Source organism: Ovis canadensis, chromosome 23 (genome assembly GCF_042477335.2).
Source record: "Ovis canadensis isolate MfBH-ARS-UI-01 breed Bighorn chromosome 23, ARS-UI_OviCan_v2, whole genome shotgun sequence".
NCBI classification, from domain to species: domain Eukaryota; kingdom Metazoa; phylum Chordata; class Mammalia; order Artiodactyla; family Bovidae; genus Ovis; species Ovis canadensis.
In genome coordinates, this window is record NC_091267.1 from 37205362 (window position 1) to 37228848 (window position 23487).

General features: G+C 38.7%; 1 protein-coding gene across 1 annotated transcript in view; it reads right to left on the minus strand.

Annotated features, from left to right (window-relative positions):
* Window positions 1-14013, minus strand: part of ASXL3 (ASXL transcriptional regulator 3) — a 196486-nt gene extending 182473 nt beyond the window's left edge. The window contains exon 1 of the mRNA XM_069568932.1: window positions 13743-14013. Within this exon, the coding sequence (XP_069425033.1) occupies window positions 13743-13796 (54 nt within the window). The 5' untranslated portion in view covers window positions 13797-14013. The remainder of the gene's footprint in view (window positions 1-13742) is intronic.
* Window positions 14014-23487: the final 9474 nt, after the last annotated feature.

Below are 23487 nucleotides of genomic sequence, written 5' to 3' on the forward strand. Positions count from 1 at the left end.
TCATAAAACTGATACTGGGAAGAAGGAATAAAAAAGTATCATACTTTAATATGCTTAATGTCTAGAACTCTGAGCATGGCCAGACGTGGGTTTTAATCACTGCTCTACTACTGAATGGCCTTCCCCTGTGGCTCAGTTGGTAAAGAATCAGCCTGCTATGCGGGAGACCTGGGTTTGATCCCTGGGTTGGGAAGATCTGCTGGAGAAGGGAAAGGCTACCCACTCCAGTATTCTGGCCTAGAGAATTCCATGGACTGTATTGTCCACGGGGCCACAAAGAGTCAGACATGACTGAGCAACTTTCACTTTCTTCTACTGACGAGCTTAGCAAGCTAATTCGCCCTCTCTGAAAGCACAGGGAATGGCATGTATAATTTGTTTTTCTGGCATACTTTCTATCTCCCTTTTATTGGTGCTTTTGCATAATTTTCTTCTGCTCCAAGTCATTGCTGCATGGTAATCCATCATGCTACCTGATCCTGGCCACGGCTGTTGGTGAGAGATGAGTAAAACAGTCAAGTAGGACAAAATAAAGACTACCCTGAGAGGGCATTTAAAATAACAGCAATGATAATAAAGAGAGGAGCAGGGAAAGTGGTTCTTTTTATGCTTGGAGGATGCAGGTCGGGGGTGCCAATGAGCATCTTATCTTGACCAAGACTTCTACCAGATCCTGGCTGCAGTATTAAGCCAAGGAGAAACAAAGATAAAAGATGGAGAGAAAGCAAATATTTTGATGACAGTCTCTATATCTCTATACCCACTTACAATTGACTGACTTCCACCCTTGGATTTCTCAGTTAAGTGGGACTTTTTGCTTAAACTAGTTTTTGCTAAATTTATTTCACTTGCAACTGAGAGAAACTAAACTGACACTCTAAATCTCAATTTCTTCATTTAAAAAAGATGGACTATGCTATAGGTTTGCACTAAAGGTTTGCACTTAGTCTCCTAGGTTTGCACTTAGGATTAAACAATATAATGTATATAATAAATTAGTGTACTATCAGGCACATAAGTACCCAATAAGCATTATTTAAAAAAAAACTTATTAGCCATTTTTAGTCATTACTTTAGCAATAATTATTTTAATTATTAGTTACTTTAGTAATAGTAATATTTTATGATATCTGATATATAAAGTCTGTTTCATCATTATATCAGATTTCTACACTCTCAAAAGGAAACTGTGACATCAAGTTGTAAATATTTTGCATGCATGCTCAGTCACTAAGTCATGTCCAACTCTTCAGCTCTTCGCAACCCAAGAACTGTAGCCCACCAGGCTTCGCTGTCCATGGAATTACTCATGCAAAAATACTGAAGTGGGGTGCTATTTCCTTCTCCAGGGAATCTTGCTGACCCAGGGAATGAACCCATATGTCCTGCATTGGCAGATGAATTTTTTACCACTTTACTATATGAACACCAGGGAACTCCTTATAAATATTTTACTTACATGTATAAAGGCGATTATTTACTTTGTAAACATTTCCAATCTGTGTTGTAATAAATATACTATATAATTCTTCTCTTGCTTTGTAAGTCACAGAAAGCCTTTATAAAGTAAGATACATCATTGTATCTTACTAAAATCAAACATAAAAGATTACTTTTATGTTACTGAATTTCTCCTAAACTTTGCAACTTAAAATTTACAGAAAAGTATCTCTTGGGCTTCAAGGGTTGTGTTTTTTTTTTTAATGTTAATTTCCCAAAGGTCAAGTTCCATATTTTATTGTTTTCACAGGGTACATAACATATTAATGGCAGGAATTGAATATTTTTTCATTGCCATTAACTTCAACAAATTATTCCAAAATAATAAAAGAGGCTAGTGAATTGACAGTGCACACAGATTTTTCAAAACCTATCAGTTGTCCAACTGAGTCTCAGAAAATCAGATCCCTTCTCTAGGCTGTACAATGACAATTCAGCAATGACATGGAAATAAATCAAGAAGAGATAAGTTTTATAGTTCTACAGATCTTCTGAAAGCTTAAAAAAAATTAGCTATAAAAGCTCCTCTGAAAAATCTCCTTTGACTCATTCACTTTATTCAACTATAATCAGCACCCTCTTAACCTGATATAGTACATCAAGTACTCAGGAAACAATTATAAATAAGAAAGTAAGCAAGTAATTATAATAACAGTCCCAACTATGAAGTGCTTTGGGGACATACAAAAACTTCTTAAAGGAAGTTGAACTCTGAAGGGAGTGTTAAGAATTTACCAGATGAAAACGAAGAGAAGGGGAGGGAGGGAAGATTTACAAAGAGAAGGAACATGTACAAAGTTGAGACAAAATATGGGGCAGTATGATAAGTTCAAAGATCTAACAGTACTTTTATATTAAGGTGTTTAAAATGCCAATGGTGAGAGAATCAAGCAACGAAACTGGAGATGTATACAAAGGACAAACCTCAAGGATCCTGAAACAACGGGCATGATGCTCTTAGAATCACGGGAAGCTACTGAAAGGTATTTGAAAAAGAGATGTTTTCTGCATTCCCCATTAGCAGCTCCAGATTCAATTTTTACTCTTCTCTACTCAGCTTCATGCCAGTAGGCTGACAACCATGAATTTCCTCAATGGAAGTCCTGTGTCTTCTGACTTATACATGGATTCAGCCTTAGGAGGCACCAACTGGAGATCAGAAGATGGAAGGAGAGTGGAATCAGAATGACAATGAGCATGCTTCTCCCCCTTGCAGGGGTGATGGTGCTGGCTATGTTTTACTTCTGATCCTTCTATAATCAGAGCCCACATCTCTGCAGTAACCGCTCTCTGGTCTCCTTGGCCCTTCAAGTCTAAGAATAGTAATATCCTTCTGCTGGTAATATCCCTGATTTGTCTATCTCTTGTTCTTTTCTTTTATTGTGCCCTAACTTTCTTTAATCACTCATTATAAGATAATGCCATCTGTTTCCTATAGCAACTTAGTCAGGCTCAAGGGGATAACATGAACCAGTTCTACCTTTAAAGAAGCAGCTGTGGATGTAATAAGGAGAATAAGTCTGAGTGGAAGCAAGTCTGGAGTCAGTAAAACCACTTACAAGGTTGTTGTATCAACTTAATGAGAAGATGGGAACTACCAGGCAAAACATTAACTGGCACCTTCTAATGTCAGACACTGTACTTAAGTACCTTATGCACGTTATCTTATTTAAATATTCCAACCACTCTGTAATGCCATTATTCCATTTAATAGACAATTGAACTAAAATTGAGAGATGTTAAATAATTTGCCCAAGGTCAAACACATAGTAAGTGGCAGAAATGAGCCTCAAACATAAATCTGCCTGACTTTTAGGCCTGTCATTAATCTATATTCTTTCCCAAACCCATACACTGCCTGACTCAAGATAAATTACAGTGGAAATGGATACGTGTAGCATGTAAAGACAAGGATTTGAAATTTTGAAGAAAAGGAAATAAAACTGGCATAACTCAGTGATTACTGAATAAAAAGAAAAAAAATACAAAAGGGCATTAATGCTGACAAGAAGGTTTCTGGTTTGAGGAACTACAGAGAGGGTGATGGCTTTCACTGAGAGAAGAAAATTGGGGAGCAGAATTGCTGAGAGCAGGTGATGGAAAGAGGTGGGGCATTCAGTTTTAATCTTCAGTTGGCTTTATTGCCACTATGAATATATAAACATAGATGCTTCCATTACAGTGGTGAAGAGGCCACATACACTTTCTCATCAGTCTTCAGCAGCTAAGGTATAGACTTGGGAACTAGAGTCTGACAATTAGATGCATCTGCCTGTAAATTTGAATCTTGAGTCTTGGATGCAAAGACAGAGGAGACTATAATACATTCATATGAAACAGCAGAGTCCAATGTCAGCACTAAGTCACACAGGTGACCATTATTGTGCTAGTGGTGTCCACAGCCACAGTCCAAGTAGACTGATCTTGCAGCATGACTGTGTGTATTTCTGCTGCTCATCCTCTATTGATTTCTGCCGATTTTTCCAACCTTTCTTTTTTAAGAAGAAGGTGATGACTTCCTGATGACTATATAAACTACTTTATGGTCTCCAAAAAAATCTCAATTTTCTATACTTAAGTTAGCAAGAAGTGGTTTCTGTTGCTTGCCATCCACAATTCTGACCAGCCAAGCCAGCACAGTCACTGCTGTATCCTGTTCCATATTAGGGAAGTCCTTTCTACACTGTATTTAAATCACTGCTAACCCATAAACTAAACCATTAGATGCTGTGGCAACACTTAGAAGACTTCAAAGAATTCATGGCCTGCTGGGGACACAAGACAATATAAGTTCTATACCAAAACATGATTAAAATTTTAAAGTATAAAAAGGCAACAATTAAGTTTACTCTTTAAGAAAAGTATGGAAAGGAAATGGCAACTATTTCCACTATTCTTACCTGGCAAATGCCATGAACAGAGGAGCCTGGCTGGCAATAGACCACGGGATCACAAAGAGTCAGACACAACTGAGCAACTAAATGCACACACTAAAAAGTAAACTCTAGATACCAAGCATAATAACAGAAAGACAAACATTTAAAAGACAAAGCATTAAAACTTCTTAACTTCAGGATAAAGAGAACATGTAAACACTCTCAGATACAAAAAGCATATTACTTCTTTAAAAAGTAACAATGAAACTCATCACAGACAAGACATTACAACCACTGATGCAAAAACATAAGGAAGAAACATCTCCAATGTACTAAGGATAAAGCAACTGTCAACTAAGACTTTTATAACTAGTTAAATTATCACTTAAAGGTGAGAGCAACAGAGAATATCTTAATTTTTTCCAACTTTTTCCATTTATTTTCTAATGGAAGATGAGCTGAACTTTGTGAGAATAAAAATATTTTTGAATTATAATCCACACATTTGATGGATAATACTTCCTAAAAGCCAAGGCTGATCACTTTGTACACCTGATCTTTTTTTTTTTTTTTTTTGTATACCCAATCTTGACTACATTAAGATTAAAATTATGAAAACAGGGGGGATTGGGGGAAAGGGTATGGATGATTAGGAAGGATTGGACTTTTTCTTAAGTCCAATAGGAAGGAAGGACTTTTTCTTAATTCTTATAACTTCATATGAATCTGGAACTAACTTAAAACACAAAAGCTTAATAATCAAAATTTTAAGGTGTGGACAGTTTTTAAGGGGTAGACAAACAAAAACATGTCAGAAATGCAAAGCCTGTGAACCCAGAGACCCTCAATTAATTTTTTTTAAAGCTGTTAAAGGAGGCAATTTAGAGTGAATGCAATATGAGAAATAAAGTTGAGCATGGAAGTTAATAAAATGTTATTAATTTATGTCATATTAAAAATAACTGCTGTGTTTTAAAAGAATTTAAAATAAATGTAAGGCTGCAGAAATTACTACATGATGGGAAGGTTGGTGTGATGTATAACAGATAGAACATGTTAAATTCTTGATACTATTAGGGAGAACAATCATATATCACCTTTAAAAAAGGATTTCTAAGGTTAAAATGAGTTTCCCATGACCTGCCGAACTTCAACTTAAAGGTAATCACAAAACTATAAGTAGAGGAATGATTCAGTAAGATCAAATCTGTTTGAGAAAGATTAATACAGCTTCACTAAGTAAAATTTGGAAAACCCAAATTAGGTTCAGAATTAGTTGGAAGGTCAGCACTCTGTCAAACACACAGAATGAAAAGAGGAGGAGCTAAATGTGAGCTATAGTTAGGATTTCCACCCTTCACAGACATTATTTATGCTCATACATGTAAGTGCCCTCCAGACAGGAATGATATCCTTTCCTGTTGTGGACCCAATGCACTGCACATTTGTGGGAGGTCGCCAATGAATATTTAACTGAACTGGATGAATGTCGTTTGGAATATCCATAGTGCAAGGTGATAAACAATAAAAATTGTTAGTATAAATCCAAATTTAAAGAAAAAATCAAAGCTAGAGTCTTGTCCTGGGATACCTGCCACTGAAGTGGGTGAGACTGCTCAAAGAGAGGGAGAAAACTGAGAATAAAAAGGAGGGAGACATAATTCTGAGATATAGCAACATGAAGAGGGAAACTGAGAGGAGACCCTACAGCAAGCAGGAAAGAGCAATCGTGATGCAAAGAAAACCAGTAAAATATCAAAGTTTAATTCAGAATGTTTAATTGAATTTCCAGAATTGACTCAGAAGAGATTAAGAGGACCAAAGTAGACTAAACAGGGACTTCGGGAATGACAATTCCTGATTGTGAGATTTTGAAGATATGACAACACATATCTTAAAGCAAGGAGATTTTCTTATAAACAATTTTTCAAATAATGAGTGTGTGTTGTGTGTGCATGGGAAGGAGGGGGAGGAAGGGGAGGGTGGTGGTGGGGAATACAGAGTCCTGATGGTCCAGACATGGACTTAGTTCTGTAGCCATGTCAACAAGGTTTCTATACACGCACAAATTACATGTGTAGCCATTTATTGCAGACATTAAAAAAAAAATTAAGAAAAACCAACAGCCTCACTATATATCATGTCTTCTTCATGACTAAGCTGGAAAACAAGCCCAAAGACCCAATTTCAATTTCTAATTTCTTGAATTCATTAAAACAGGTTTCACTACATGAAAGTTAACAAAATCCTGAAAATACCATCTGTCCTCTGAGTAAGATGAAGAGGGTCCCTCCCATTCCCTTCCTTAAGTCATAAATCATACACTCAGAAATCAACTGTTGGATTAGTTAAAAAAAAAAATTAGAACACTTGCCAAAAAAAATCAATTTTGAAATTATTTTAAAAATCATTAAGTTAATGGACTAATGTATGTTACAGATAAACTGATATAAACAACTGTATCATAAAGTCAATTATACATCTATATACTTAGACAAAAATCTTACAAGTTCTAAGCTTATCCATTAAAGTATAAATTCCAATGCCTTGGAGAATTCCTCAGATTCTAAAAGATCCACTGAAGCTAAGGTCTTAGATGTCATTTAAGTTGTATATTGCAGCTATTAAAGTCAGTGTTCTGACAAGCCCTTTGGCTCTAACCCCAGGGCATGAATTTGCCCTAAAACTACATAAGAATGTGTCAGAGGGCTACATGTCAATCAACCAGGAGAAGTGCCTATTTCCAGTTTGGTGTTGTCAGTTGCTGACATTAAAACCAGCAACAGTTAATTGTTATCCGTTTCAAGTGGGACTAGGGAGGGAAGAGGAGAGATAGGTGTCTAAGTTCAGGCAGATAAAGCTGTTAATTGCTACCCTTTTATGTAGATTTGTTTAATAATGAAAACAATGTGGCTAATCATATAATGTTTCTATTTGTTCCCCAAGGGCTCTTCAGGGAAAGTTTCAGCCAGGGCTAGATTTCCACAGCTACCAACTGTGCAGGGACAAAGGCAGAACAATCAAGGCTCTGAGTGCTGGCAAATAGCGGAAAGTCCTTCTATACAGATGCCCCTCCTTCCAGTCCCACCAGGAAGGAGCCAGGATCTGCTCCAGAGTACCTCAGGGGTGGGGGAGAGTGTATTTAAAATTATGAATTAACAACAGCAGCAGCAGCCATGCAAAGTTTTGATGCTTAAAAAAATGGGGGGAGAAGGAAATGAAAGACAGGCAATCTGAAAGACGGTCAGTAAGTCTGATGGAGGCTTGCATCCTCCCTATGCCTCCATGCAACAAATCAGTTAAATTTAATCAGTTAAAACGCTTGTATTATTTTTAAAATATCAGACAGCACATAATTTTTCAAAGGACTTAGGCCAGCCCTGCTCCTTACAAACAAAGTGAAGATACTGGATACATCATTAAACCACACACCAGGAGAATGAGTTACTGAGCAAACCCCAGCTACCCACGGATCTCAAGGGAGTATATTCAGCAAATGAGTGCTCTGTATATGTTTTCTACAAATGCAATGTATAATACTTACTAATGTTTACTTTTCCTCATTTGGAAGGCTATGACACAGAACAAAGTTGTGTTTTCTTAAATAAAATATTTCTAACATCAATTTTGGTTTCAGATTCTCTAAGTAACGGAGTCCCCTCTCTATAAGGAATAGTCATTTGGGAGTATGTATGTACACCAGGTGTTTCTACTATCCCACTACCCCATCAGCCCCATGCTACAATTTACAATGTCCAGCTATCTTAAAATGACTTTTCGAACCCCTCCCCAATTGAGTCACACTCTAATTTTCAACTTTATTGCAGTGCAAGTTTCCCTCAAGTCTTCTGAGATTTCTAGACTGGCCTGTTCATTGTCACCTGAATACTTCCTCTCACCTAACACCACACCTTTGTCCATACAGTTCTCTTTTCCTAGAAAGTTTCTCTCATCACCTGTTTAATCTTACTCATATTTCAAGGACAAATCAAGCTTCTTCAGTCAACTTCTCCCTTCTGTAAATCTGTAAACTAGCACCTCTTGATCATCCATGTGATAATGCCCAAGGATGGTGTCTGTCTGCTCAGCCACCCTCCAGGTTCGCTCATCTCCCCCACTAAACTCTACACTTCTTCAGAATATACGTTTGGATTGCCCCTGGCATTTGACCCATATGCTATGTAGGAGCCCTCAGAATATTTAGGGACTAAACTTCACATTTCCAATGCATTTCAGTGACATATTAAATGATTACATTATTAAAAATTAAATTGAATTATTTTATCAGTTTGTTGTTCTGTGGTGAAATTCCTTTACAGGTATAACTCTACAAGTCTAAAAGCTACCATATGCTCACCTGTGACCAAAGAATTTGTCAAAGAGAGAAAAACTTAAGAAAGAATTCTTAAAATTCTCTTTCATGTCAGCAGGAAATAAAAAATTAACAACCTATACACTGCCCCAAGTTCACATCCCTCATTATTTTTTTTCCAACTTGAAACTCTTTTTTTCCTAGAGAGGCACAGAGCTTGCTAACTCTTTTCCATCTTTGAAATTGCAAAATGAAAATTTAGGTTCCATATCTGAAAGAAAGATGATGATACAGACATAAAGAAATGATGCTATGTGTGAATCACAGAAAACAGCTGAAGCAAGCCAAATGAAATGTAAGCTATTGAAAATAAAATTCCATTTGCCAAACACATCAGCCAGTCTCTTAAACCAGTAATCACTCTCACAGTTATGCTCATGTACACCTTTGGGGCTTACCCCAAATCACAAGTCAAATGTTCGCTCTTACAAAGGCCTGGTCCTAACCTAAAATCTAAGCACCACTAACACAGTGAAAAAATGCCAAAAGCAAGACCAATACTCTCTGCTCTACCCTACGTTTATCACCCCTGAAAAATTACATTTATTTCTAAAATACAAAGACAAAAGGCAAGGCAACCAGTAAATGAATAATTATGAATTGTTTTCTAGTTTAACAGCTACCATTACCATTCAGCTTTATTTGATAAAAACCTAACAGTTTATTTAGAATATAATGCATTATGCAAAAGAATCTTCACTATGCAAAAGATTCACACAGATTTCCTTTAATTAATAAACCCCTACTTAATTTTTAATACAGTATGATTTACAAAAGTTCAATTTACTTAAAACCTTCAGTAACTCTGCTAGGGCATAAAGGAATATGTGCCTGCTTTTTTCTCAACAATGAGGCAAATTTGCCATTAAAATTTTTTCCAAAGGTCACCTTGAACCCCACCCACCCCCCCAAAAAAAACCCACTGATATTCATTATCTGTGTGAATGTATCTAAACCACAAGCAAATAAATCAGCCATGTTACCAAGCACAAAGCTATTGAAGATTGTTAAGATTTATTTTCAGGTGCCAGTGAGACTAAACAAAGATTGTAAGGAACAAAACAAATAGAAGGAAACTCAGGGAACAAATTAATACATTGAACCATTATCTTAACAGCAGCATTCCCTATAGAACAAACTGATGAAACTATCAAAAAGCACTTCTCAAAGCAACAACAATTTTGCATGTCAAAAAAAAAGAGAGAATTAACCTAGACTAAATATATAAATAACAGTATGTTCTGTGTTAAGCCAGTAACAAAGAAACCCCTTAGTGCAGTAAAACAAAGTCCTGTCAAATCCCCATTTTTTACAAAGAAGCATGAAGATCCTTTCACAATGGTTTAAACTGTATTTATAGTAACAGAGTGAAGACTTGAGATAAAAGTCAAAAGGATTAAAGTCAAAGCCCCAGCTCGACATGAGTTATGGTTTTGATTTTTATTCTTATTGTGGGCTACAAATATTAAGACAGAAGACACTTCCATGTGATTGTGGGATCCTCTGAGACTCTACAACCTTAGACGAGCAGATAAAACAGATGAAAATGCATCTGGTTTGGGAGCGGACTCCATATTAAATGGTCCTGCGCTAAGTAACCACCACAACTGCAGAAGGCCGAGGGGGAGGGGGGAGAGGGTGAGGGCTGAAATTTCTGCAATTGATGCAGGGCAGAAAGAAAAAAAAAAGAGGGGGGGCAAAGATGTCATATTACTACTTTAAAATGGCAGCCTGTTAATAATCACCACATTCCTGAAAATACAGGGGAATTATGCCACCAGTCCTCCTTTCCTAAGATAAACAAGCCCACCACATCCAAACAGGACATACTTCTATGAGAAAATTGGTGGAGCTTGATAGCTACATCTCCATCTAAAACAAAATCCCTGGAGCTGCCACTCAGTTTGCAGATTTGGATGCCGGATACTTTTCTTACAAAGAAAGAAAATCAAAAATCTGTTGTTGAAGGGAAGTTCTAAGTTACTCTGGAAAGAACTGCTCTCCCTTATACATTTTTCTTAAAAATGAATACCAAGCTACACTTCAATATAAGCTTTTGGTCTCAGTTCAAAAAATCTATTTTGCATTTCCTCTGCCCTGATACCCTTCCATTCAAGATAATCACATGCAAACACACATACATACACACCAGTAGAATATATATATGTACATATATATATAGATATACACACATATGTATATAGATATATAAAAGTATACATGGCATATTTTTGAAGATTATTCTTAATTTGGATATTTTCTCTTTAGTTCATATATTGCAAGAACCACATACTGAGCTGCATATTTTCTATCGATCTTTAGTCTTTAGTTTTAAAATCAGACATCTGGTTTAACATTTGATGGAGAAAAGGCTAAAAATTCTTTACCACCACCACAGCAAAATCAGCAGTGGCAGTGTGAAAATATAAAATAGGACTTTTATCACAGAAATGCACACAAAAAAAGGCATTTTTTTCCATTGAGTATAATACTATCACTTTTAAGAGTAAAAATGTTTTTCATGCAAGTTTGGAAGAGAGTGTGTCCATATGCATTCACATAACCATAAAGAAAACATGAAAAATTGTCACTATTACCCAAGTGGAATCATTTCTCCTTTTTTACCAAATAAGTTAAGAATGATCATAAGTCACCATTATAAGTGGCAAATTTCTGAAAAAGATATTTACAGTAACAATTATTTGCTCCTTTATTCAGTATTTTATTTCAACTGTCAACATTTTGAATACATACACATTTGTACAACTACCAGGGGAAAAATAACTTGAACCAAATTGAAAAATTACCATAACTACTAGTTCAATATGTCTGGTTAAAACAGAGACATCTGGTCTATCATTAATTCTTTTGTGTTGATGACTCCTAGTGTGTCTTTTCCCATCAATGAACTTTGCAAGAGGAAAATGAAACTTTTAACAAAAAACATGTAACTCTGAAACCTATTTCCAGATTTATCACTATAAGACAATTAAATAAAGTGTAGTACTTTCAAGAATAGCAACATATACTGATTGACTACAAATGGTTAGCTTTAAATTCCATCAGAATACTGTTATTTATTAAGAATTCTCTGCAGGCAGATATAGCTAATTCATGAACCATTATTTTAAAATATTTATAAATCAACTCATTGTTCACATGTTTAGAATACATACACCGAAGCTCTATAATAATACTTGACTGCCACTCCAAGGAACCGGAATAATGCATTTTCAGAAACGGTGCACAACCCCCCCTCCCACACACACACACAATTCTGAATTAATGGCTGAGCAAACAATAAATAACCTACTCTGCTTGAGCAAAAATCCAGCGATAACATCAATCTGGCATTTACTTAACACTGCTTACTTTTCACATATTCCTTACAAATAAGTTCACTCTCCCAGATGCAGTTCATTAGAGAATGACTATTACCTGCCCATTCATCCACGGAGACTGAGTGGTTTAGCGATTAACAGGACCGCAGATAAAGAGAGAAATCATAGCATGCACTATTACAAATTAAAAATGAATAAAGGGGCCCGGCCACTTCAGCTACCAATAACTAGACTGCAATTAAGAAGGACTTCTGTCACTTCTGCGCAGGGCAATAGGGCCAATTATCTAAAACCCTTTGCCAGAATCCAGAAACATACCAGCAAGGCCCTTCAACCAAACTCAGATAATTACTTTTGACAAATGTTCTCCTTGAACATGATGTAGTTACTCAAAAGCTTAAAAAAAGAAAGAAAGAAAGAAAGAAAAGACCACAGTTATAGTAAAACAATCTTTAAGAGTCAACCCAGTAACATATCCTGGGGTTTTCAGCTCCCCCCACCCCCACCCCCGCTGCATGCAGTCTGCTTTCTTTTGGTCAATTTATAACAGATAGTAAGTTGGTGAATAAATATTTAATTTATGCAACCGAAAGCCTGAAAGGCTAAGCTTCAAATGTTATGCCTTACATTCCCATGAGACACACTGTACAGAAATATCCTTAAAAAAAAAAAAAAAAAAACGTTTACAGCTGTCCGTTAAAAGAAGATGAAGAAAAAAAAAAGAGAAAAACCCACACGTACACATACATCAAACCAAAGACGCCGACGCCCCTCTGCCAACCAGCATTTCTATAGAGACATTCTTTCGCTGATTAAAACGTAAGCTCCGAAAGGTTAAAGAAAAGGAAAAGCAGCGAAGTAACACCGCCCAGGAAGCCAGCAGCGAAACACACCTAGCTATACACTCTTCATAATCCCCCGCTACAAATGACACTGACTCAACTTCACGAGACACACACACACACCCGGACAAACATACTCACAAATGGCACACACGTGCACGGAATGTACACACAAACATCGCGCTGAGCACAATACCTACAAACACCAACGAACTTGAGCCACACAAAACCTGCACGTATCAGTGTGCATACATAATGCACACGACACGGCACACAGAGCCGCCACGACGGAGCCCACATGCAACACGCCCCACAAGTCCGGGTTGGACACACACCGGGCATGCACGTGTGAAATGCATGAACTCACAAACGTCGAAACCCACACAGACCGTGCACGGAGAGTTATCGATGGAATTCCGGGGGGTGGAGGGGCCGGGAGGGAGTGGTAATTGCCACACAAAGGTCTCCGGAGCGGCAGAGCGAAGCGGAGCGCGGCCGAGCGCTCGGAAATTCCCCGGCGGAGGAGGCACGGCCGAACCCCGAGAGCGAAGTACCGGGAGAAGTGTCCCGGGCGGTCCCGGGCGCGGCGGGCGCCGGGCTCCCCGAGATAATCGCTGTGCCCCTCCGCGCGCGCACGCACACACACACACACAGAGACACACACACACACACACTGGGGCCCCCAGGCGAGCCCACTCCCGCAGAATAACAAAGAGCGGGAGCCCGGCGAGCTGGCGGCGGCTTGGGCTGGAAGCGGCCGTCTCCGCCGGCGCGGGCCGGCGCGGGGCGGCGGGCGGGGGGCGGTACGTACCAGGCGGGCAGCCTCGGCCCAGGTGCGGTCCTTCTTCTTCCTCTTGTCTTTCATGTTTGCATCTCATTGATGGTTCTGCTGATGACGTGGGGGATTCCACGGGGTGCTCGGGGTTCGGGCGCCGAGACAATGACCCAGTGACCCGGTGACCCGCACTCGCTCCGCGGGGGGAGGCGCGCGGGCGGCGGGTGGGAGGGATGGAGCGAGGGGGTGGGGTGGGCTGGGTGGGGGCGCGCGGGCGGCGGCGGCGCGCGACGGGCGGGCCGGGGGCGGGGGCGGCGGCGGCGGCGGGGCCGGGGCCGGGGCCGAGGCCGGGGGTGGGGGCGGCGCCGGCCGGGCTCGCTCGTGCGGGGCTTGCACTGCGCCGCCGCCGCGGTGACAGCTCCGGGGATGCTCCGCTCGGCCCCGCTCACAACAATACACTCTGACGTCACGGGGAATGGCGACGCGGCCGCACACTCGCCGCGCTCACACTCGCCGCGCTCACACTCGCCCTCTCTCGCGCGCGCACACCCGCGCACACTCGCCGCGCGCCCCCCACTCCAGCCACGCCCTGAAACCCTCGCGAGACCCCTCTCCCTCCCACCTAGACCCCGAGCCCCTCCGGGCGCTGCCCGCTGCGCTCAGGCCGAGCCTCCCCGGCCCCCTTTGGGCCAGCCACCGCGGACACGCGGGCCTTCGGAACTTGCGTACGAGTCCGCTCCGCAACTCGACGCCTCTGTCCTGTGCGCTCACTCTCTCTCGCACACTCATTCTCTCTCTCTCTGCGCTGCTCCCCTCTGCTGGACTTCTTTAACCCTTTTCTGCTGGGCTGGGTAGATTCTTAGAGTCAGAAAGGGTGAAAAAAGAAAAGTCTCTTCTGATACAGAACTAATTCTGAACGTGTGACTTGACACAGTGTTGAGCCCCCTACATCATCTAAAACAATGCGAGACCAAAGCGCGGTGGCCGTGGATCAGTGCCGTGCGGTGTCTTAGCATTAGTTATTTTTAATAGTGTCCAGTCATCACTCTATAGCGTAAAACATAAGAATCTAAACAGTTGCACAGCTAACGCTTGTGTATTTAAAAATTGTTTGTAATGGCCAGGTTTGGGGTGCGTGAAGAGTTGGACTGTTAACTTTGCTAGCGAACTACAAACAAACAAACAGCAACAACAACAAAAAAACATGTGTTAAGCCTTGAAAGTTTATTGTAACCTTTCCAACTTCTCAGATCCCTGGTGAAGTGTTTAGGTCAATAAAGTTATTGTTACGCCAAGAAAGAAATGGCTCTATGACCCTCACATTAATTATGTGTGTATTTATCTTGGGTATCTAAAAAAGCAAAACGAGCACTCATTCTGGATGATTTATGTACGGTTATTTCCTGACTGTAATAATAAAGTATGTAAATAGTAGTCTTGTTTTTTCATGTACATTATCTCATTTCATCCTCAAAACAACGCAGTTAAACATATATTTTTCCCTCTACTGCACAAAAGAGGAAATGAAGCTTAAAAACATTACATTGCATTCAAGGTCTCTAGTTAAATCAGTTCTGAATCAAACTCAAGTCTTTTGACCCTAATCCCATATTGTTTCTATTACTCTAATCTGCAATGCTTAAAAATAAATACTCCTAACTTGAAATGAACATCTAATGAAAAGATGTATGTCTGAGAATGAACCAATTATAGTAAGGTGATTCCTTTGAGAACAGTGTCAAATGACTGAAGTAATAAAAATATTTGAAATTAAGCAGAGGCAGTACTTAATCATAAAGAACTGATTATGCTAATTCTTTAAGAATATTTACCTTATTAATTCATTAGAATAATAAAAATCTATTCATTGTCTTTAAATATCAAAAGATTATCTCCATTTTTTTCCTCTTTCTTTTTAAAAATGGATTTAGAGAACACACTGAAGTTATCCCTGGGCTGAAAGTAGTGGTAGTTTGGTCTCTAAGTTATGTCAGATTCTTGTGACCCCATGGCCTGCAGCCGGCCAGATTTATCTGTCCATGGGATTTCCAGACAAGAATACTGGAGTGGGTTGCCATTTCTTTCTCCAGGGGATCTTCCTGACCCAGGGATCAAACCCAGGTCTCCTGCTTTGCAGGCAGATTCTTTACCATCTGAGCTAACACGGAAGCCCTTTGCATAACTCTATTCCTGTGTATTATATTTTAACTTTACATTTCATATACATTAAAGTTGTATTACATTCACATCTGTATGCTCATTCCAGTGTTTTCTCTTCCATTCAGAAATACTTATTTAAAGCAATCAGACCATAGCATATATATATAAACATATAATTTGGGTTTTGTGTGTGAAATAGTGCTTAAGAACTTTTGGAAAACATACATACTCAGTTCCTTTGCAGCAAATTATTATTCTTTAATAACCAATTCTGATTATTAAAGAAATATATCAATGCACTTTGTTGTTGTTGTTTAGTTGGTAAATCATGTCCAACTCTTTGTGACCCCCTGGACTGTAGCCCAACAGGCTCTGTCTATGGGATTCCCCATGCAAGAATACTGGAGTGGAAACCACACTGGGTTGTGATTTTCTTCTCCAGGGGATCTTCCAGACCCAGAGGCTGAACCTGCATCTCCTGCATTGGCGGGCGGATTCTTTATCACTGAGCCACCTGGGAAGTCCATCATCCACTTTAAGCAGACGTAAACGATTATATTTTTAAAACTGAAACAAAAGTTGTTTATACATCCATTCTTTGACAGTGAGCAAAGTATTATGAACTGACACTTAAGATTCTACCTATCCCAGGTGGCTCAGTAGTAAAGAATCTGCCTGCCACTTAGGAGACAGGGGTTCCCTTGGTCAGGAAGATTCCCCTGGAGAAGAAAAGGGCAACCCACTCCAGTATTCTTGCTTGGAAAATCCCATGGACAGAAGAGCCTGGTGAGCTACAGGCCATGGGGTCACAATGAGTCAAACACTTAGAAACCGAACAACAATGAGTCCATAGTAACTAAGTCTGATTAAAGATTTTATCAATATTCTCTATCCAAACAGCGTATGTTTCATATAGCACCAGAATAGAGGTGGGCCCCTTTCCAGAGATGCTGATGCTGTTGCTGTTGTTGGCATTCTTTTCTTCTGTGTATACTTATCTACATTCAACCATACTTTTCCTTATGAGTAACTCAATCTCTCAATAAATGTGGTGTGAAGAGGGAATATATGGATCAATTATAGATTTTTTATAGCTTGCTAAATTCCATGAGTATCTTTTTTAACAGATGAATGTTATGTGATGAATGTCACAAGAAATGTACAAGTGAAATTTTATGAAAATTAGTAAGAGAACTCTCTACTGGGGAGATTAAAGAAGGCTTTAAGAAAGATGTTCTTTGAAATGGGATTTGAAGGATGGGTAGGATTTGAACGTTCAAATTTGTAGGAATTAAGAGAAGCTTTTCCAAATATACGTAGAGTAAAAAGTCAGGACAATTTAGAGCTAGGAAAATATTCAAACAGAAAGATGACATCCACCAAGCACTGCTAGCACTCATTTAAATTTCATATAAGATCACATATATTTCAAGAACCCTTCCTTCAAATGAGGAGAGAAGAGTAACTCAAAGAGTACAGGTTCTAGTCAGAACTGCCTTATAAATTGTTCCTTTTCTAAGATTCCCATCCCAACTACATAGCCATAGGGATAGCTCGGAAATTCATTTGACATCTAATAGCACCTTCTCTGCATTTCTCTGCTTTTTAAAATCCCATTCTTGCTTCTAGGTTCAGAATTCAACAGTTCAACCTCATGTGTGCATGTCGCCCGTCATCAATTCCAGCAGAGCCTTTAATGTCCTGGGATGTTGGGATTTTCTGGGCAAGGGTACTAGAGTGGGTTGCCAGTTTCTTCTCCAAGGGATCTTCCCAAGCCAGGGATCAAACCCAGGTCTCCTGCACTGCAGGCAGACGCTTTACCATCTGAGCCACTACGGAAAGTGAAGTCGGTCAGTCATGTCCAACTCTTTGCGACCCCATGGACTGTAATCTACCAGGCTCCTCTGTCCATGGGATTTTCCAGGCAATAGTACTGGAGTGGGTTGCCATTCCCTTCTCCAGAGGATCTTCCCGACCCAGGGATCGAACCCGGGTCTCCCGCATTGTAGACAGGTGCTTTACCATCTGAGCCACCAGGGAAGTCCTTATTTTATATTACACTTAACTTACAATTACACTTAAGGGAAGCCCTTATTTTATAATATACTTACAATTACACTTAACCATTGATAAGTGTTCGGTACTGATCAAATCCAAACAGTAATCGATATCAGTTTGAAAAAAACAAAACAGAGGTAATGTTGTACTGCAAAAGGGTTCATGTTCATATGAAAATCCAATACTAACACAAGAGAGACTTTAGAATCTGAGGACAGAAGTTGTTGTGTCATGACTGATCTGTTAGGGAATACAAATTTTCACCATGGATCCTAAAGTGTTGACCATAGATGAGAAAATTGAGGTGTTTCAGGCAGGAATAAGGGACTGAAATTGCTTCCCCAGCCATCCCACATCCCATTGCCTGTGGAAGTCTGGAATGAAAGGAAATCTCTTCTACCCCTCCCCCACACATGCCCACCAGCAGGCACAGCACAGAGCAGAGGGTGGGGTGGGGAAGGAGTAATAAAAGTTGAATAGAGTCAAGGGTTGCAGGGGAGATGGGAGAAGTCTTAGGTTGTCTTGATGACCAGGCAATATTTATTTCTGAAATATATATATATATATATAATCCAGAAGGTGCGAATCTCTGAATTCTACAAATAATAGTATTTAATAATCCTATTTTTTTTCCTACATATCTTTTGTTAATGATCAATTAAGTTCTAAGTAGTCTGGAAATTCCACGAAAGTGGTGTCTTATCTTCTTTATCCCTTGCCCCATTCACTGAATTTCCAGCACAAAGCAAATTACTTGTCATAATCCAAGCCACAATAAATACTTATTGAGTTAAAAATAAATTATTGGAAATTGAGTAAAATAATTCCTGTCATTGTACATATGATAAAAGTCCAGCCAATCAAGATGCATTTGCTTTTTTTCCCTCTTGATAGCAAAATGCTCCCTCCCCAAATATTTCAACTGAGCAATTCGGAGTAATACAAAGCGAAGTGAAATGGACCCAAGTATCAGCATTATTCATTATGTATAGTCAAAATGCTGATAAACATTAGCTTCACTCCAGGAACATACAGAAGGGTTTTAAAAATATTGTCTGAGACTAATTTTATCTAAACAATTGACAATTCTTCTACTAGGAAATAAGTGGATTAACTGTGGTTGCTTTTGCTTTGGAAATCTACAACAGTTTAATATTTTAAGATTTCAGTGTGTTCTCATTATAGAAATATTGTAGCTAAAATGAAAAAAAAGATTGTAAATTTTCATCAGAACCTCTCTGTAACTAATTTTATTTGCATTGTCAATATATATAGTTTTCCTTTTTTAGTTGATTAGAATGGTTTGATGCCCATTTTAAATTATCCGGTCAGTTTGTAGTACTGTGCATTTAAGTGCACTAAATTAAAAAAATGCTCACCTTAGATCTAGTCCGTTTAGCAGGTAAGGCATTCTTAAATCTGAGGAGAAGTAGAATAAAATGGCTAAAGCACTTTCATAGTTTTCCTCTTTCATTCTCTTAAATTGCTCTCTTTTTTCTGCTTTATCTCTCTACTTCCTTTGTGAAATTACAAACTCTGCTTCTGAGTAGAGCCCTTCATTCAAGAATTTACCTTTTCCCCCTTTAAACCCTTAATTAGGCATAGAGAACACAGTCTGATTTATGGCCTAGTGTTTAACAGGACTCACACTTAATCCATTACACAAAGAGGGATACACATATTCCCTAACAGCACCACTCATTAGTTTATATAAAGTGAAAAAAGAAAAAAAAGACACTTAGGAAATGTAAATAAAGCTTGGCTTGATACTATCTTCTTATGCATATGTAATGTGATCAGGATATCAACATTGCAGTCTAACAGCTTTTTGCTTATTTTCCAAACTACAAATTAGATTTCTCTAGGTAAACTCTAATTCAATCCCACATTTAGTGGATAAGAAGGAAAATTACATGCTGCTAAATTCATCTTTGTGTGGAAAGAATGTTCTTAGTTCACAAGGGAGACGACTAGAATTCTGATTACAACTACTATCTCAAACTCTAATTCACAGGAATCTTGGCCATGTTTCTGATACTCCCCTTGCCTCAGTTTCTATGTTTACCAGGAAAATAATTTTTGTGATTGAGACTCCTAGAAAAAGAACTTTGGAGGAATCACAAACAAGTAATTTATTCCAGTAATTTTTCACCTAGCTGCTATTTTAAAAAGATTGGTAAGTATAGGTATATAAAGGATACACTGTGGTATAGAAAGTAAGGTATAGAAAGTAAGGTATATAGAGGATACACTGTGGATATTATCTAATGGTAGGACTTCCTCTCTATTCCATTCATGGCACCAAAAGCTCAAAGGGAGATACAAGGCCATTCTGAAAGTTTTACAAGGACGGATTGAAGTGATGGGGAGATAGGACTCCTTTTGTAACTGAAGAATTCGTATTGCTTTCCCGTTGAGTTTTATTGCTGGGGACATGGCTGACCATCTTAGCCAACACACTTCCAGTAACCATGGGGTGACAAGATTGATTATCTAAATAGCAAGAATAACTGGAAGATCTCTTAGGAGCCCATTTAGCCAGAGAAATACCATCTAATTGTTTACCAGTTTATGTGATGACAGAAAAGAAGTGTGTGTGTGTGTGTGTGTGTGTGTGCGCGCGCGCATGCAGGAATTTCCACCTCCACTCAGGGACCCACCTAGCAGTGAGGGAAAGGAGTAGTATTGCATTTCAGAAAAGAGAACAATGACCCTGAAGTGTCTGAAATCTGTCCAGGATTTTCACAGCCCCCCTGAGGTGTGGGGGGAGGGTGGAGCTAAGCATATTTACCTTTTTGTGAGAATAGAGAGATGCAGAAAAAGAGATTCTTACTCACCCACTCCACCTGATTTTCTGTTACTCCATCATGTTTAAGTAAGGTATCCCCAAGGAAAAGGATCAAAGATAGTTATGACATTTAGATGTCAAAATAATGAATCATGCATTTTTAACAATACCTGGATTGAGTTGCTGGTAGGAATTTTGATCAATGCGCATTTTTTAGTAGAAATTCTTTTCTCTAGAGACTTTCCCCCTTAATCACCCAGAGGTGATTAACTCTGTAGTGGATCCAAAATGTCTAGATCACAACTCTTCTACCTAACTCATAATCATTTATTTAATTTCCATTTCATAAATCTAATTCCTTCCCCCTTTCTATTTGTGGGTTTATTGCTAATTTCACTTCCTGGGCAAGGAGTGTTTGCTTTGTAAAATTAAAATATTTTTTTAAAGTGTATGCTTTTTTAAAGCTTGAGGTTTAATATAATCATCATAAAATAAAATGCACAGGTCTCAAGTGCCCTGTTTGATGACATTTGATAATTGTATATATCTCAGTAACTATAACCCACAACAAAGTACAAAACATTTCCATCATTCTCAGAATGTCCCTCACAGAAATAACCACTTTCATAATTCAATCACCAAAGATGAGTTTGCCCTTTTAATGGACTGTTAATATTTTCCCCTGGATATAGTTTGTCGATTCGTTTTTTGTAATGGCCTATTTAATGAAGTCAGTTTTATCAGTTTTTCTTTTATGATTAGGGCTTTTGAGTATTGTGCAAGAAATCTTTGCTTATTCCAACTTCAAGAAGGTATTCTCTTATCTTTTATTCCCAGTTTTGATATTTTTTTACATTTTTGGAAATAGTATTTTAATTTTACTTTTTGATTATTTGATGATGACATATAAAAATAAAATTGATTTTTTAATATTCATCTTGTATACTGTCACTTTGCTAAATTCATTTATGATGTTACAGAGTCAAGTAGAGTCTCTGTGTCTATAATTATGTTGCTTACAAATAATAGAAATTCTACTTCTTTTCTGATTTAATATTTCATTTCTTTTTCTTGCTTTATTGTGCTGGCTAGGGCCTCTGCAGCAATTCTGGATATAAGTTATGAGAGTAAACACATTTACTCTATCCCCAAACTTTGGAGTAAAGATTCATGTTTCACTTAAGTATCATGTTAACTGTATGATTTTTTAAAGACGCCCTTATTACTGACTGAGAAAATTTTCTTCTTTTCCTTGAAGACTAAGAGTTCCTCCCTTTCCCAATATGAGTGAGTTTTAAATTTTATTAAAATCTTTTCTGCATCTATTGAAATAATCAAAAGACTTTTGTCTATCATTCTGTTATACTGTGTTACACTGATTTCCTATTTTTTTTTCAGTTTTTATTTATTTTTGGCTGTGCTGGGGCATCGTTGCTCAGTGGGTTTTCCTCTAGTGACAGCTAGCGGGGCTGCTCTCTAGTTGTGGCGCACAGCCTTTTCCTTGCGGTGGCTTCTCTTGTTGCAGAGCATGGCCTCTAGGGTGCTTGGGCTTCAGTAGCTGTGGCCTGTGGGCTCCACAGTTGCAGCTCCCAGGCTGAAGAGCACAGGCTCAATAGCTGTGGCACATGTGCCTCATGGCTCTGTAGCATGTGGGATCTTCCTGGATTGGGGATCGAACCAGTGTCTAGTGTACTGGCAGGCAGAGCCACCAATGAGCCTCCTTGATTTTCTAAAAGTAAATCAAGCTTGCATTTCTACAATAAATCTCACCTGTTCTTTTTTATTACATTTTTATATGTTGATGAATTCACTTTTCTAGTATTTTGTTAATTTTGTCTTCATGCTCATGAGGAATATTGATCTTTAATTTTATTTCCTTGAAATTTTTTTGAGTTATCTTGCTATCATGGTAGTGCCGAACTTATAAAGTGAATTGGAAAGTTTCTTCATCTTTTGTATGCCAGAATATGGAGAGGATTATTTGTTTAGTCAGTGCAGTTCAGTCGCTCAGTCATGTCCAACTTTTTGCGACCCCATGAATTGCAGCACGTCAGGCCTCCCTGTCCATCACCAACTCCCGGAGTCCACCCAAACCCAGGTCCATTGAGTCGGTGATACCATCCAACCATCTCATCCTCTGTGGTCCCCTTCTCCTCCTGCCGTCAATCTTTCCCAGCATCAGAGTTTTTTGAAGTGAGTCAGCTCTTCGCCATCAGGTGGCCAAAGTATTGGAGTTTCAGCTTCAACATCAGTCTTACCAATGAACACCCAGGACTGATCTCCTTTAGGATGAACTGGTTGGATCTCCTTGCAGTCCAAGAGACTTTCAAGAATTTTCTATCTTTTGGATTAGTGTTATTTCTTCCTTAAATGTTTGGTAGAATTCATTGATAAAACCACCTGGAACTGGAGTTATAATTGTATGTGTAAATGTTTTTGAGAACAAATTCAATTTCTGCAATGCAGAGAATGAGATGGTTAGATAGCATCAGTGACTCAATGGGTATAAAGTTGAGCAAACTCTGGGAGATGGTGAAGGGCAGGGAAGCCTGGTGTGCTGCAGTATATGGGGTCGCAAAGAGTCAGACATGACTTAATGACTGAACGGCAACAACAATTCATGAAAAACTGTTCATTAAAGCATTCCACTGTTTCTGTGAATTCTATTTTATTAAAGTTTTATCAGTTTTATTGAGGTACCATTTACATACCACACATGAATCCAAGGTAATTGTACAGTTTGATGTTTTTAGTTTTGAAAATTTACACAGTTGT